The sequence below is a fragment of the Danio aesculapii genome, chromosome 19, assembly GCF_903798145.1.
Source record: "Danio aesculapii chromosome 19, fDanAes4.1, whole genome shotgun sequence".
Lineage (NCBI taxonomy): Eukaryota > Metazoa > Chordata > Actinopteri > Cypriniformes > Danionidae > Danio > Danio aesculapii.
In genome coordinates, this window is record NC_079453.1 from 51,216,411 (window position 1) to 51,233,597 (window position 17,187).

General features: G+C 33.4%; 2 protein-coding genes across 3 annotated transcripts; one reads left to right on the plus strand and one right to left on the minus strand.

Annotated features, from left to right (window-relative positions):
* Positions 1–207: 207 nt before the first annotated feature.
* Positions 208–12,528, plus strand: anxa14 (annexin A14). Of its 2 annotated transcripts, XM_056479959.1 has the most exons (13): positions 208–354; positions 2,147–2,213; positions 2,306–2,408; positions 3,123–3,211; positions 4,832–4,945; positions 5,094–5,184; positions 5,303–5,382; positions 5,505–5,543; positions 8,242–8,332; positions 9,062–9,169; positions 10,565–10,620; positions 11,037–11,144; positions 11,874–12,528. In XM_056479959.1, the coding sequence occupies exons 2-13, from the start codon at positions 2,172–2,174 to the stop codon at positions 11,931–11,933; spliced, it is 981 nt and encodes a 326-aa protein (XP_056335934.1). In that variant the 5' UTR covers positions 208–354; positions 2,147–2,171; the 3' UTR covers positions 11,934–12,528. The 2 variants fall into 2 exon arrangements, with proteins under 2 accessions (XP_056335934.1, XP_056335935.1); XM_056479960.1 differs by lacking the exon at positions 11,874–12,528 and having other exon boundaries at positions 11,072–11,144.
* Positions 12,529–12,872: 344 nt separating this feature from the next.
* Positions 12,873–16,127, minus strand: si:ch73-359m17.9 (uncharacterized protein LOC100000433 homolog). The gene is made up of 2 exons (XM_056479948.1): positions 16,021–16,127; positions 12,873–14,013 (listed from the first exon to the last, which is right to left on the minus strand). The coding sequence occupies exons 1-2, from the start codon at positions 16,063–16,065 to the stop codon at positions 13,501–13,503; spliced, it is 558 nt and encodes a 185-aa protein (XP_056335923.1). The 5' UTR covers positions 16,066–16,127; the 3' UTR covers positions 12,873–13,500.
* Between the last annotated feature and the right edge of the window lie 1,060 nt (positions 16,128–17,187).

A 17,187-nucleotide genomic window follows, 5' to 3' on the forward strand; every position in this document is an offset into this window, starting at 1 on the left:
AAGGAGCTGTTATGTTCTGTTTTGAAGGAGATTTGGTTTTTACAGCTCTGTGACGTCGTTTATCTCCTTTAAAAGTGAGTATTGTAATGTATTTGTTATATTTGTAATAAAGGATTGTATATCGTCTCTCTCCTCTTGAAGACTCCTCGTGTTTCAGAAGCTTGTGTTTTTTCCTCTTCCAGTCCTGCAGGTTTTAGCGTCCGCCTACACCCACAGATCGGGTGTCTGATCTCCTCTCCTCTCATCTGATCTGATCTCGGTTTTTATTCCTCATTCCTCAATGAAAGCTGTGAGTTTTCCTCCTCACTGTGAGTTTGACTGAGTCTCCAGCAGATCTACACACTCAGGGATAAGGTAAACTCTCCTTTACATTACTGTTTGTATACCTACATGCAAATATTCTTCTCTCTTTATGGATTTATTATATCCTCTTTATTTGTCAAAGAGATTGCTGCTGATTCACACTGCAAAAAAAAAATCTAAAGTTCTTAAATGAAGAAGCGTTAGACATGCAGAAAATATTGTCTTGCTTTCATAAGTAATGAGTCAAAATTAAGTGAGTTTTAAAACAAGCTAAATAATCTGCCAATGGTGTAAATCTTATGCTAGAATAAAAAACAAGATGATTTATATGCTTCTTTTAATTAAACTCACTTAATTTTGCCTCATTATTTCTGAAAACAAGACTAGATGTTTTGCATGTTTAGAAAATGCTTCTTAATTTAAGGTGTAGATATTTTAACCAGAAACAAAACACAAACTAAGAAAAGCATTCGTGCAGTGCAGTTTCATTTAAGATGTGTTGATTTCAAGTGAGAATTAAATACTTAATTTTTGTGTATATCTTAGAAAGAGTGCATGTATGTATTTAACCCTCATAATGCACTCAAAATCTCTGACTGTTTTCCATTTATTTTGTAAACAGAATCTATATGTGACCCACAAAACCAGTTATAAGGGTTATTTTTGGACGCTGAGATTTACACATCACCTGAAAGCTGAATAAAAAGTAACACATGTAATCTAAATGTAATCCAGAAGTAGTCAGATAACATTGTCAAATATGTGTAATAAAAGTAATCCAAATGTAATCCAAAAGTTGTGATATTACATTACCGTTAATGTGTAATAAACATAATCTACATGTGATCCTAAAAGAAGGGTGAATCTGTTGCCATAAATGTGTAATAAAAGTAATCTAAATGTAATCCAAAAATTGTCAAATATGTGCCATAAATGTGTAATAAAAGTAATCTAAATGTAATCCTAAAGTGATATGATTGTTACTGTATGTAATAAAAATATTCTAAAAGTAATCGTAATGTTATCCAAAAGTTGTAATAATATGCTGCAATTAATGTTTAAAGGGCACCTATAGTGAAAGATCTACTTTTCAAGCTGTTTGGACAGACATGTGTGTAATTATAGTGTATAGACCGTCATATTGGGCTGATATAAACACACCCAGTGCTTTTTTTTCAGTTTAACAACATAAAAACGGTGGACCAATTGGAGCAGTTTTCAGATCGACCACAACTTTACGTAGGAGTGCGGTCCCCCATCCTGAAGTAATCAGATTACATTATCATAAATGTGCAATAATAGTAATCTAAATGTAATTCAGAAGTAGTCCTATTACATTACGATTAATGTGTAATAAAAGTAATCTAAATGTAACCCAGAAGTAGTCAGATTACATTATCATAAATGTGAAATAAAAGTAATCTAAAACTAATCCAGAAGTAGTCAGATTACATTACCATTAATGTGTGATAAAAGTCATCTAAATGTAATCCATAAGTAGTCAGATTACATTATCATAAATGTGCAATAAAATTAATTTAAATGTAATCCAGAAGTAGAGAGATTACATTACCATTAATGTGTGATAAAAGTAATCTAAAACTAATCCAGAAGTAGTCAGATTACATTATCATAAATGTGTAATAAAAGTAATCCAAATGGAATCCAGTAATCAGATTACATTATCATAAATGTGCAATAAAAGTAATTTAAAACGAATCCAGAAGTAGTCAGATTACATAATAGATCTCATCAGTAAGTGTTCCAACAGTGTAATTCAAGGCTCTGAAAAGCAAATGCAAATTTATTTGATTTTGATTTGTTTATTGTTTTGCACATGCAGCTTGTGTCCTGATCGGCTGTCTATAATGGACACAGAGAGTAACCCTCAGGAGATGTCTCCGCTCGCAGTCAGTGCTTCATCATCTTCATGCAGATCTTCAGTTTGATCTGTGTCTTCACTGCTCTTCAATCCTCTGTGTTTGATGTGTTTATTCCTCAGGCTGAGGGCATGTGGTGGGGCTCTCTGGGCTCTGTGCGTCCCTTCCCAAACTTCAGACCCGAGAGAGACGTTTCAGTCCTTTACGCCGCTCTGGAGAAGAAAGGTGAACTTATAAATTATGTTAACCTTATGTGTAATGGTGGATTACATATCATCTGGATTACCTAATCAGATTACAAAAACCGAGGATTTGTAATCAGAGTAAACTAAGACCCTGTAATCTGACTACAGTTACTTTTTGCATTATTGATTACATAATATTTACACAACGGCAGAAAGTTGATCAAAATTCACAGATTCTGCTCGTTTTTAGTGTTTCATAATTTTCTTCATGAGAAACCTGATGCTTTTAGATGTTTCAGATTACACAGTACCGTTAATGTGTCAGAAATGTAATCCAAAATGTAATCATAAATTAGTAATCTAACAGTTCATATCCCTCATCTGATGTGTGTGTGTGCGTGCGTGCGTGCGTGCGTGTTTGTGCGTGTGTGTGTGTGTACGTGTTTTTGTGACATATGAGGACACATCTGTATGACATGGGTACGACACAGGTATTAGAAAAAATTGTTGAAATATGAGGTGACATCCTCATTTCTCAAAGATCTTCTAAATCCCACAGGATGATTTTAATCAGAGTAAAGCTGCACACAGTCTCCTGTGATGGTTGGGTTTAGGGGTAGGGTGGGGTGAGGGCAATACAATATACGGTTTGGACAGTATAAAATGAATGGAAACCCATATAATGTACCCACTTTTCACAAAAACAAACGTGTGTGTGTCTGTCTGTGTGTCTGTCTGTGCGTGTGCATTCCAGATGTGAGCAGTGTTGTGAGGACTTTGAGTAATCGCAGTAACGCTCAGAGAAGAGCTCTGGCCAGAGTCTATAAGAATGCCACACAGAAGGTCACACACACACACTTTATAATATAATATAATATAATTATATTATAATAATGTAATATAATATAGTAATATAATATTAATATAATATAATGTAATATAATAATTATAATATAATATAATATAGTAACATAATAATAATAATATAATTATAATATAATATAATATAATATAATAATAATGATATAATATAATAATAATATAATAATAACATAATATAATATAATAATAAAATATAATATAATATAATAATAATAAAATATAATACATAATATAATATAATAAAGTATAATATATTATAATAATAATATAATAATAACATAATATAATAATAATAATATAATATAATATAATATATTATAATATAATGTAATATAATAAAAATATAGTATAATAATAATAATATAATATAATATAATATAATATAATATAATATAATATAATATAATATAATGTAATATAATAAAAATATAGTATAATAATAATAATATAATATAATATAATATAATATAATAATATAGTATAATATAATAATAATATAACATAATATAATAATAATATAATATAATATAATAACAATATAGTATAATAATAATATAATATAATATAATATAATAATAATAATATAATAATAATATATAATATAATATAATAATAATAATAATATAATAATAATAATAATATAATAAAATACAATAATATAATTATAATATAATATAATATAATAATGTAATATAATAAAAATATAGCATAATAATAACATAATATAATATAATAATATAGTATAATAATAATATAACATAATATAATAATAATAATAATATAATAATAATATATAATATAATATAATAATATAATATAATATAATATAATAAAATAATAATAATAATAATAATAATATAATAATATAATATAATATAATATAATAATAATATAATATAATAATATAATATAATAATAATATAATATAATACAATATAATAAAATAATATAGTATAATAATAATATAACATAATATAATAATAATAATAATATAATAATAATATATAATATAATAATAATAATATAATATAATATAATATAATAATAATAATAATAATAATATAATATAATAATATAATATAATATAATAATAATAATATAATATAATAATATAATATAATAATAATATAATATAATACAATATAATATAATATATTATAATATAATATAATATGATATAATATAATATAATATAATATGATATAATATAATATAATATAATATGATATAATATAATATAATATAATATGATATAATATAATATAATATAATATGATATAATATAATATAATATAATATAAAATAATATAATAATATAATATAATATAATATAATAATATAATATAATACAATATAACATAATAATAATATAATATAATATAATATAATATAATATAATATAATATAATATAATAATATAATAATAATAATAATAATAATAATAATAATATAATATAATAATATATAATAATAGTATAGTATAATAGTAATAGAATATAATATAATAATAATATAGTATAATAATAATATAATATAATAATGTAATGTAATATAATAATAATAATAATATAGTATATCCAGGATCTGGATGTGGGCCTGAAGAAGCTTCTCTCTGGTGATCTTCAGTCTCTGGTTCTCGGTCTGATGTTGAGCCCGGAGCAGTTTGACGCGCATCGCCTGCGGAAAGCCATGGAGGTGTGTATGTTGATGTGGTGTGTTCGGTGCATGTCTTTATTCATGGGTATATTCGTGCGTGTGCGTGTGTGTGTGCGTGCGTGCGTGCGTGCGTGCGTGCGTGCGTGCGTGCGTGCGTGCGTGCGTGCGTGCGTGTGTGTGTGTTCAGGGTGCTGGAACAGATGAAGACACTCTTCTGGAGATTCTGTGCATCAGGACGCCGCAGCAGCTCTCCAGCATCAGAGCGTCATACACACACGGTACACACACACACACACACACACACACACACTCACTACACATATCATCCTCCAGACAGTGTGAGTGTGTTTGTAGTAGTTCAGAGCAGCACACACTGACTGCGAGTGTGTTTGTCAGAGTTTCAGCGGGATCTGGAGAAGGATCTGCTCAGTGAAACCAGTGGAGATTTCTCCAGACTCATCACGGCTCTGCTGAAGGTGAGAGACGCTGCTGCTGCTGCTGCTGTGAGGAACATCAGCTGAACATCAGCTCTGTTAATGCTTCAGTATAAGTGATGCATCAGTGTGTGTGCTGATCAATACTCTCTGTGCTTTATCAGAAGGAGAACGAGACAGGGGTTATTGAGCAGGACACAGCAGTGAGTATACACACACACACAGATCTGTAGTGATGTTTGTACAACACTCTGTGCTTCTACATCTTCACAGTCCTCCATTCTGCCTGATTTATGAGCCCTTTTCCTCATGGAGACCAAGTAATGTCCCCACAGGGTCAACATTTACTGGTGTTGCTGTTGACCTTAAGTGTGCTCCTTTTCTGCGATTGTTTTAGATCTTCTGATTCAGTCGCTTATAGGAGAAATGAATAACATAAAGAGTCAAACTTCTCGCTTCACAGACAAGTGTGTTCATGACGAGACATTAAAAGCAGAATAACATCATAAGACAGGATCAGTTCACGTCCTCCAGCAGCAGAACCAGCCGTTTCTCTCCACTAATAATCAATGAGAGTCTCCAGACACAACCATTCCAATGGCTGCAGCCACTCTTACAGGAATAATAAGGTCAATACTTGTGGGGACATTTGGTACACTGACTCACACACTCTGTCATCATCACACACACACACACACACACAGACACACATGCACACACACACAGGATTGGGCTGTTCCTGTAGTGTTGTTCAGGTCTCTCTGCATTCTCTGCAGATGAAGATGATAAAGCTTTACTGTCTGCTCTGCTGCACAACAACAGTTTCAGCTCACACACACACACACACACACACACACACACACACATGCATGCGCACATACATTCACTCTCTATCCCTATCTCTCTGCCACACACACTCACACACACACAAACTGTCCTTCCCTCCATCTCTTTCTATTTCTCTCTCTCTCTCACACACACACACACACACACACACACACACACACACACGTTCAAACACCTTGATGTCTGACTCTCACCTTCACAGTTGAATGCTCTCCTTGTGTTGACCTTCATGACTAATGCATGAGGAATAACTGACTGTGGACTGTTGAACTGGAGAAAACATTACACAGCCGGAAGTATGCTATAATAACTCATCAGTGTGTCTCACACGTCTCCTCCAAAGCCTGTGTTGTGTTTCAGTGACAATTCTCACTGTAATTACACGCTGTTGGGTTGTTTTAAACTAATGCTGGGTCAAATATAGACAAACCCAACGTTGGCTATTTTTCCATTTAAATTGAAATGATACTTTTTAACTCAATGGTTGGGTTTGTCCATATTTAACCCAACATTGTGTTACATCAACCCAGCATTTTGTAGGGATCATTTGACAGCGTTGTCACCTGGGGTCTGTTCTTCATACCTCACTTAAATGATCTAAGATGATTTGGCAGATCCTGGATCTGTTCATCTTGATAACTGATCTCCGGCTAATTTGCTTCTTCAAACAAGTTCATGAATCAGATTAAAATGTGTGGATGAACTGATCTGAGATCACTGTGTGTGTTGTCAAGGACAGATCTATCGAGATCATGATCAGCAATGCAACGATTGGCTGATGACACAGCAGCGTAATGACATCATCTGATTAATATTCAATTATCCATGAATTACATCAAATAAAAAGGAAACGGGTTGTTAAATATGATACACAATAACTTTTAAACTTTGTTTACACTTTCATCTGTCAGGAGTATTCAGCAATTTATTTAGTTTTACAGTTAGAGCTGATTTTCTTTATTATAGCTGTAGTGTGATAGTAGCCGGTTTCTTTCTGTCAGTGTAAAGAATAACTGGATGTTTAAATTAATTTTGCATCACAAAAGCATTTGGATATTAGTAAAGGTGTCTGCAACTTTTGTAAACCATCAAATCACCGTCATATTAACTGTCAAAACATGTGCACGACTGCATACATGTATTATTCCCTTAAAAAATAGTTGAATATTGTGCATGTCTATTATCATACACTAATCGTACTAAAGCGATTGTACATGTTTGTATCTACAAAGTCCATATCAACACATTTCTCTTTGACCCAGCAGGTGACAGTCTTTGTACTTTTATTTCAGAGTGCAGACTGCATATGTTATATATATAGTTAAATATATATATACTATTTTCCCAAGAGTATATAACTACTACTGTAAGAAAATATCAGAATTCTCAATACTTTTAGTATTACCTTTGCTTGAAATGACCCAATCTAATCCTGTTTATATGAAATATGCTCCCGAGCAGGTTTGAGCTACCAGAACTGTTGCTATGACAACAACTCTTGCATGAGTTTTGAAGAACGAAACGATCCTGGATCATGTCTAATCATCAATAACCAAACCCAGTTAAATGAGTAATCCACGTATAAATGAACAGACCCCAGGATGAGAAACTTACCAAAAACACACAGGATGTGCTTATTGTTATGAACAGTTCAAAAACACAACACAGTAAATGAAAACACACACTGCAGTTCAGCAACCCAAACACACACAATCACCCTATTTTAAAGAGAAATCAATCAGTTTAATCACTTTTAGGTGCATCATTACTTATTGCATGCTAAAAATCTTAACATAATTATTTTAATCTAACATTGGGTCAAATATGGAGAAATACCACAGCTGGGTTAAAATAGTCATTTATATTTAATGTAATTTAATAATGTATTTAATGTAATAAAATAATGTAATAATATTTATTAAATTTGTTAATGATATTTGACCCAATGACCCAAGCCAGCATTTATGTAGAGTGTAGGATGTTGAATTGATTGGTCAGACTGCACTGCTCTGCCTTCACTCATGTCTCTTATATTGGTCCTGCTGTTGTTGTCAGGCTTTATCTGAGGAGCTGAAGAACAAGAAACCTGCAGCTGAAGTCTGGATCCGGACCCTGACCTCCAGACACCCCGAGCACCTGAGGGCCGGTGGGTTACACACGCTCATACACTCCACAAGCAAAAAGGGATAGTCCACCCAAAAAAGAAGACATCCTGTTAAAGTGCACACCCACAGCTCATCCGAGATGTAGACTTTCATTCTTCAGGAGAATAGTCATTCATTCATTCATTCATTCATTCATTTTTTACTCGGCTATAGTCCCTTTATTAGTCACAGCAGAATAAACTGCACATGTTTTACACAGTGGATGCCCTTCAAGCTGCAACCCACTACGGGGAAACACCCATACACACTCATACACTACGGCCAATTTAGTTGATTAATTCCCCTATAGCGCATGTGTTTGGACTGTGGGGGAAACCGGAGCACCCGGAGGAAACCCACACCAACACGGGGAGAACATGCAAACTCCACACAGAAACACCAACTGACCCAGCCGAGACTCAAACCAGCAACCTTCTTGCTGTGAGGCTACAGTGTGATCAGGATGAACGTCTGTCTTCAGTGTGTGAACAGGATCTTGTGTCCTCTTTGCAGATCATTATAAGTGTAAACTGTTGACACAAGAGGCTGTTTGATAACTTCCCATCTGGTGTGTGTGTGTGTGTGTGTGTGTGTGTGTGTGTGTGTGTGTGTGCGTGCGTGCGTGCGTGCGTGCGTGCGTGCGTGCGTGCGTGCGTGCGTGCGTGCGTGCGTGCGTGCGTGCGTGCGTGCGTGCGTGCGTGCGTGCGTGCGTGCGTGTGTGTGTGTTTCAGTGCTGGATGAGCTGGAGGTTGAGAGAGGACAGACAGTGGAAGAAGCTCTTGATGGACACTTCAGAGGATTAATGTCTGCTGACCTCAGGAAGGGCCTGAAGACCCTCGGTAAATCTGTGTGTGTGTGTGCACACCTTGGGCCCTATCATACAGCCGGCGCAAGGCGCTACACAATTGTTGTTTGCTAGTTTTAGCTCAGTGCAAGAGTTGTTTTGACGTTTTCCACCACGCTGTTTAAATAGCTAATGCATTTGCACTCATATATGTGCACCCATAGGTGTTCTGATCTAAACAAGGAGGCGTGTTGAGGCACATTGCTGGAGCGTTGCTATTCTGAGGAACTTAAATAGACAGTTCAATAGACCAGAATAAAGCCAGTTTATTGTCCTGCGCCTCGCTTACACATTGCTTAATACACACAGGATGTACAGCAATGCGCAAATATCTTTACAAATGAAAAATGATTAAATTATTAAGGATATATATGGGATATAAATATAAAGGATTAAAAGTTATTATTTTCTAGCCTACATAAATATAAAAACTATACTTTCATGCCTTCTTCATCTCGGGGGGCTTTTTCAGTTTATTCATAACAATTTGCTGTTGTGTAATGTTATTATTATCAGCAGGATTATTGATTATCTGCAGATTTATATTTGTTTTATTAAAAACAAGCTTAGATTTGTCCACCTGTCAGGTTTTAGACCATATTGCAGCACAGCATGTGTATTCGGATATAACTCAGTGTTTTGAACACACTTCATTATTATTGTTCATTTATTCCTTTGCTGGAAATTAGAACTGAATTTAGAAATAGTTTGACACAAATCTTTGTGCTTAACAAACTAAATTAATTATGTATAGGCTAATAGATATCTGTGTGTACAACACGTTCCCCTATCCACGAGAGTGAAAGCTAATAATGAGGAGGCTCATCTCTCATTCTGGCGCTGCAGATGCAGATGTTTTCTCTTTAGTGAAGCGTTTAGCTATTTACATGACAGACTTTGTAAGTGTAAAAACTGATGTTATTAAATGACTCTTAAAGGGAAAGAGAGACGAGACTCTGATTGGTTTATTCTCAAAACACACCTATAACTCATTAAGAGAATAAGCTCAACCCTGTTAGACCATGCGCCACGGCACAAAGCAGGTTTTTCCGTCCTTATATTAGACAAAGTGGATTCTGACACGCCCTTAATGCGTTTGCACACTGCGCTTTACACTTTGCGCATGGATCGTCAAAATAGAGCCCTCGTGTTCCTTACATTGTAGGGATCAAATGTCCCCACGAGGATAGCAATACCAGTAAAATGTGTTGTGTTGTTGATGATGATAATCCGGCAGAATGGAGGAGTGTGAGGATGTGAGAGTGCAGAGAGTGTTTGCTGTGAGCGCTGAGGAGAGAACATAAAGATAGCTGCACAAGTGTGTGTGCGCGTGCGTGTGTGTTTTCACTGATGTTCTCTCACTGATGAACATCTCTCTCTCCCTCATCAGTGTGCACTATCCAGGACCCATATCTGTACTTGGCTCAGCGCATCCAAACTATGAAGGTAAGTTTGGGATTTACTCTAAGAAATATGTGTGTGTTTGCGTGTGTGGGGGGGTTCAGGATGACAACAAACACACCCAGAAGAAAACCTCTTCATTCATGTTACACTGTTGAGAGTGTTTATTAATCTGTGTTCAGAAAATCAGTCAAACTGATGCAAATCCTGTGGAGATGTGAACAGTAGAGTTCCTCTAACACTCACGGTGCAGTCACATCTGTGCACTGATCACACACTGCGGCTCACTGTGGGCTGAGTTACCCTGTTTACCCTCATCTTAGATTAGATTCCCTCATTGTGTTTATTCAAGTCTTCTGTAATTGATGAGACATTTGATTTGAATATACCACTGTGTCAAATTATACAATATTGTGTGTGTGTGTGCACGTGTGTGCGTGTGTGTGTGTGTGTGTGTGTAGTTTGCAGTGGTTCAGGGTGTGATTGTGTCTCACAGTGAGGAGGATCTGCTGAGAGTCAGAGTCGCTTACAAGAAGACCAGCGGAAGCTCACTATACACTGCCTTACAGGTGTCTACACACACTCACGTGTATATACATATATATTTATGCACAAATACACACACACACAAGCTCAAAACACATGCAGTTTCACACACATATATAAGCTCACACAGACAAACACATGCTCATGCGCATACCCATATATACGTACAAACACACTCTCATACACACACATATAAGCTCACACAGAAAAAACTCTCATGCACACACACACACACACACACATATATATATATATATATATACACAAACACACACGCACACAGAAGCTCACACAAAAACATGCTCATACCCACTTATATATACAAACACATGCACATACTCTCTCACACACACACACACACACACACACACACACACACACCTATACGCAAACACACTCTCATACACACACTCAAATAAACTCACACAAAAACATGCTCACAAACACACACATACTCATACACACACAAAAGCTCAAATACTCTCTCTCACACACACATTTTAGCTCACACAAAAACATGCTCACATGCTTAAACACACACACAAGCCTAAACACAAACATAAGCTTCTCTCACGCAAACACACTCTCACACAAACACACTCTCACACAAACACACCCTCACACAAACACACTCTCGCACAAATTACCTGACACAATAACATGCTCACACTCACACACAAACACACTTTTAAGTGCACTCACACACAGTTTTTTGTGTGCATGTGTGTGTGTGTGTGTGTTTCGCTCAACAGAAGCAGTTTAAAGCTGAGCTCCTGCAGGGTTTGTTGGCTATTTGTCGAGCTGAAGATTAAAGGTGCTCTAATTATCACTGATAATCAACAAGATCATTAGAATATCACTGATAATAAAAGATGATCATAACAATATCACGTATGATAAAGATGCGTGTGTTTACAGTTCCTCTACATTGACTGTGGGTTATGATCAATACATTAATAAAAGGTCACAGGTTTGCAGAACTGACCTTTATCAAGAGGGAAAAACATCCTAAAGTGTCATTATGATGTTCATTATAATCATTATGCTCACATAATTGTGCAAATAATCTTAATATGTAAGCCATCATTAAACTTTAGTGTTAGTTTTGATTTCCCAAAGCACACCTTTTTCATATTAGTGAAAATATGTTTGCATTAGTTTCCATTTCAGTGATTGATTGACTGATTTATTTATTGATTCATTGATTCTAATAGGAGGATTAAACAGTCATTTGTCATTTTTGTTTGTATATTTTTAAGTTATTTTAATGTGATTTTAATGATGAACCTGTGGTGAAATGATTGTTATTGTGGTGAAAATAGTGGTGCTACTGTGCCTTAGAGACCCATAAAACCCAAACGTCTTCAAAACAACCAAGTAAATGTACATGATGACCTTCTCAACTCACTATATCTTGCTTTATTTCTCTTATTTGACATATTTTAGCTCTAGATATGTGCTTTTCTCCTCTGTGAGGTCAGACTGAAGCTGTAAACGTAAACTGAGCACACTGTGGGTCATTCAGAATCACTAGTTTGTTATTTAGCCAAAGGCTTCAGAAATGTTTTCCTAGGATATCAGATGATCAAGAGCTGACTAAAAGCAAATGATTGATTATGAGCAGCTCTATTAGTCCAGGAAAGCTCAATTATTAAACCCTAAATCCATAAACTTGCCATCACAAGGAAAAGGACACGATTATTGATTTAAATGACTTAAACACACACACACACACACACTACATCAATATATACAAGAGAGAATTTTCTTTATTGTTTTCAGATGTTTCCTTTACATCATCAATGGTGGATTTCAGATATTCAATGCTGACATGATGCATCAAGCACGTTTCAGTGAAGGCAATTTATATATACAATACTTTAATAAATGCATGAAATGTGTCTACATATGCATTGATAATGTTTAATCAAACAGAAGTGGACACATGGACATGATTAATAGTTATGTGCAAAGCTAATCCCAGTGATTTAAGCGTGAATGTTTCATAGTGGTTTCAAGCATCAAACAGTAGTGCTGTGAGACTCTTATCATATTAATACAGAGAGTTACTTTAATCCTTTTTCTGTACATTAAAATGTTCTATTTCTGAGCCAGAGATAATGACTATTCCAGTTCAGGTTTATATATATTCACAATAATTATTGTCTCAAAGCAGCTTGACAAAAGGTGCACATTATTGCATTACAATCAGATTAAGTACAAGTCACAATCCAACATGAGTTATTATATTGAAACATAGTTAATCTGCAGTTTATAGTGTAAAGGTGATGTTTAATGAAGTGTAATCTGATGGCATCATTTATTACAAGCAGTTAAACATGTAATAGAATATAGCAAAAGTGGTTCTCCATGAGTGTGTCAGAGGCTCTTCAGCAGGAACAGTAATGCACCCACACTGAAGCTGATGGAGGCTCTCAGGGACCCGCTGGAGGAGGTGGTCCTCTCAGTGCTGAAGGTGGTGGTGCTGGTGGTTTTCTCTGCTGGGTTTGTGTTGGTGGATGCAGATGATGAAGCTGTAGACTGCTTTGTTGTTGTTGTTGTGTTTGTTGTTGTTGTTGTGTTTGTTGTTGTTGTTGTGTTTGCTGGAGTGTGAGTTTCTGGACTGGTTGTTGGATGCTCTGACTTAGTTGGAGTGTTTGTGTCTGGAGTGCCTGTGCTGGTGAAGGTGTTTGCATTAGTTGTTGAACTCTCATGTTGGACTGTGGTTGCGCTTGCAGTGTGCGGGCTGATAGTTGTAGTCGTTTCTGTAGTCGTGTCTACAGTAGTTGTAGTAGTTTCTGCAGTCGTATCTGTTTTCGCACTGGCTGTGGATGTACTCATGTTTGTTGTTGCTAGTGGTGGAGGTGTTGGTCCCACACTGGGCTGCTGAGCCTTTAGGGAAACAATTCAAACTCATTATTCAGAGCTATTATATTGAAATGAACCACAGCGCATTGTTTGCATTGTTAAAAACGCATTATTATTGTTATTTGTTCCTCAGATTTCATCAATGTGAAACTTCCTCTTCCCTATGACACTTCTCAGCACTAAAATACAACACAATGTAAACACCGATATTATTTCCTTATCTGGTATCTGTCTGTTTGAGCTGCAGCAATGTACATAAGCTATGACATCTAAAACACATGATGCATTTCCCAGAAGTGAGAACAGATCTAATGCTGTTCTTACTTTACTGCACTGCAAAAAGGCTTTTCTAATTTAGAGTTTTTGTCTTGTTTAGAGTCCAAATACCTAAAAACTCTTAAATCAATAAGGATTTTCTAGACGAGCAGAGAATATTGACTTGTTCTCAGTAATAATGAGTCTAAATTAAAGGAGTTTTCCAATAAAATGAGCAAAATAATCTTCTGTTGGGGAAGCAGATAATAATATTATGTCAAAGTGAACACTAAATTATTTTGTTTACCCCAATGGAAGGTTATTTTGCTCCTTTTAATTAAAAACTCTCTTAATTTTAACTCCTTATTTCTGAAAACAGACCATATTTAATGCTTGTCTAGAAAATGCTTCTTGATTTAGAAGCTTTTAGATATTTGGACTAGAAACAAGACAAAAACTCAAAGCGGGTTTCTGCAGTGTTTGTAAGAAAGTAGAAGTTTACATACATCCACAATGATGTTTAATCTCTCTTAATGACACTTTGAACATCAATATTTGTATATCCTTGTTATTTTATGAACCTGAACATGAACAAACACGGAACTGCTGTAAGGTTATTGAACACTCTAATGCGTTACTCTAATTAGTTAATACATTAACTAATGCTTACAAATGTTGCTATTTTAGTCTGGCTTTAAGCATACATTTCTGCATTTTTGTTTGATTTAAACTTTTAAAAAGGTGTTTTTAAAGATGATTTAATTTTGATGCTATTATTAGAAGGCTATTTAACAATTTATTATGATATTATTATATTATTATAAAGATATAATATTATTATTATTATTTTAACATTCTTTTGTTGTTTTTTTAAACTTTCAAATGCAATAACTTACAAATTTGGTCCAACAAACATTCACACCACAGTTGACAATAAAACATGCAATATACAAACAATCCATACATAAGTAGAGTGATAATAGATTAATACAAAAAGAATATACAAAAAAAAGAAACAAATAAATAAATATAATAATAAATAAAATAATAATATAATATATATTTTTGAATATTTTACGTATTTTATTTTAATTTTCCGCTGATTTCAACATTACGGCATTCTTAACTCTGAAAGTAAAATAAAGGTTTCTGATCAAATCTGACCTTTCTTTAAGTGAATCACTAAATCAACCTAAATAAAAGCTTTTTAACCTGTTTACACCTAAAATAATTCAACATGTTTACTTTTCACTTCATTTATTGTTAAATTATGATGCAAAACAAATGTTATGGTGTAAAGAGTTAAAGCACATATTAAGTTGATTCAACAGTTCGCTATTTATAATAATTAAATTATGTTCATCTTTGTTTCTACAGTGCTTTCCCTTGTGTAAAGCAGTTTAATATTAAAGAATAAAGATCATAAAAGCCGTAATAATGTTTATTATATATAAAGAGTGGAACATTTAAAGCATATATTAACATTTCCTTCAAAAGTTTGACATCTGTGTTCATCTTGAAAACATTTCTCCTTGAAATATGACCCCTGATCTTTCCTTCTAGACATTTTTACTAAATGACTGCAAAAATAAAGTAGTTTTTAGATCTTTCCTGTATAATATGAGCTTTACTCTAATAATTTAAGCTTTAGTCTGTATAATATAAGCAGTTTTTTAGCGTTCGTTTGTAGTTTAAACTGAATTTCTCATTAAGTTCTATAACATTATGATCTCTGTTCTGAACCTGGTCTAAAGCGCTGCATGTGTGTGTGTGTACCTGAGTGTGTGTGATGAGCAGAAGCACAGTGATCCAGATCTTCATGATGTGCTCAGTCTGAGATCCGTCTTCAGAATGATCTACTTCTCCTTCATCTGCTCTTATATTCACAGGTGTGTGTGGATGCGTGTGTGTGTGTGTGTGTGTGTGTGTGTGTGTGTGTGTGTCTCAGCCACTCCCTGATTTTCTATATTTTTTAATTTTGCTTGTTTGTGGATCAGAGGTGTTTTTTTTTACTCGCTCTCTCAGTATTTTTTATTTTATTTTATTATGACATTTTTATTTTATTTTCATTTTATTTTGTTTTATTAATTTTTTTCATTTTTATGGAAAAAGTTTATTGATCTTTATTTTTATTACATTTGTTTTTTTATCATCTCATTTTTATTTTCAGTTCATTTTTATTTTAATTTATTTTATTTTATTTTATTTTGTTTTATTTTATTTTATTTTATTTTATTTTATTTTATTTTATTTTATTTTATTTTATTTTATTTTATTTTATTTTATTTTATTTTATTTTATTTCATTTTATTTTATTTTATTTTATTTTATTTTATTTTAATTTGTTTTATTTTATTTTATTTTATTTTAATTTGTTTTATTTTATTATTTTATTATTTTATTTTATTTTTTTATTTTATTTTGTTTTATTTTATTTTATTTTATTTTATTTATCAGGCAGATTGCTCATTAGTCAACAGCGAAATCTTTAAATAAGCAAGTATCTCTATAAAGTGATTTTCATATTAAATGTGGATGTTTTTCTCCAGCTGTTACGGTCAGCAGCAGAGCCGGATCATATCCTTTTGTTTCCTTGTTATTCCTGTGGATCGTGTGACACAACTGGGCAATGATTAATATTAAATCGCTTGAAATCAGAACAAACTCTAACACCATCTCAAGACTTACACTCAATAAAATTCACACATCATGATTCATAACCCTGAACACACAATAGATGAACATTTCATTATTATTGATATTTATACATCATCTCAAAGCTGAACACATAAGCTGATTTAGTATTAAACCGTATTTGGCGGAGATGCAACTATTTGACTCCAGAATCTGCGAAAAAAATATATCAGAATATTGAAAACATCACAGTTAACGTTATTTAAACAAAGAATACATTCAGTTTTAATATATTTATGGGAAATTTAC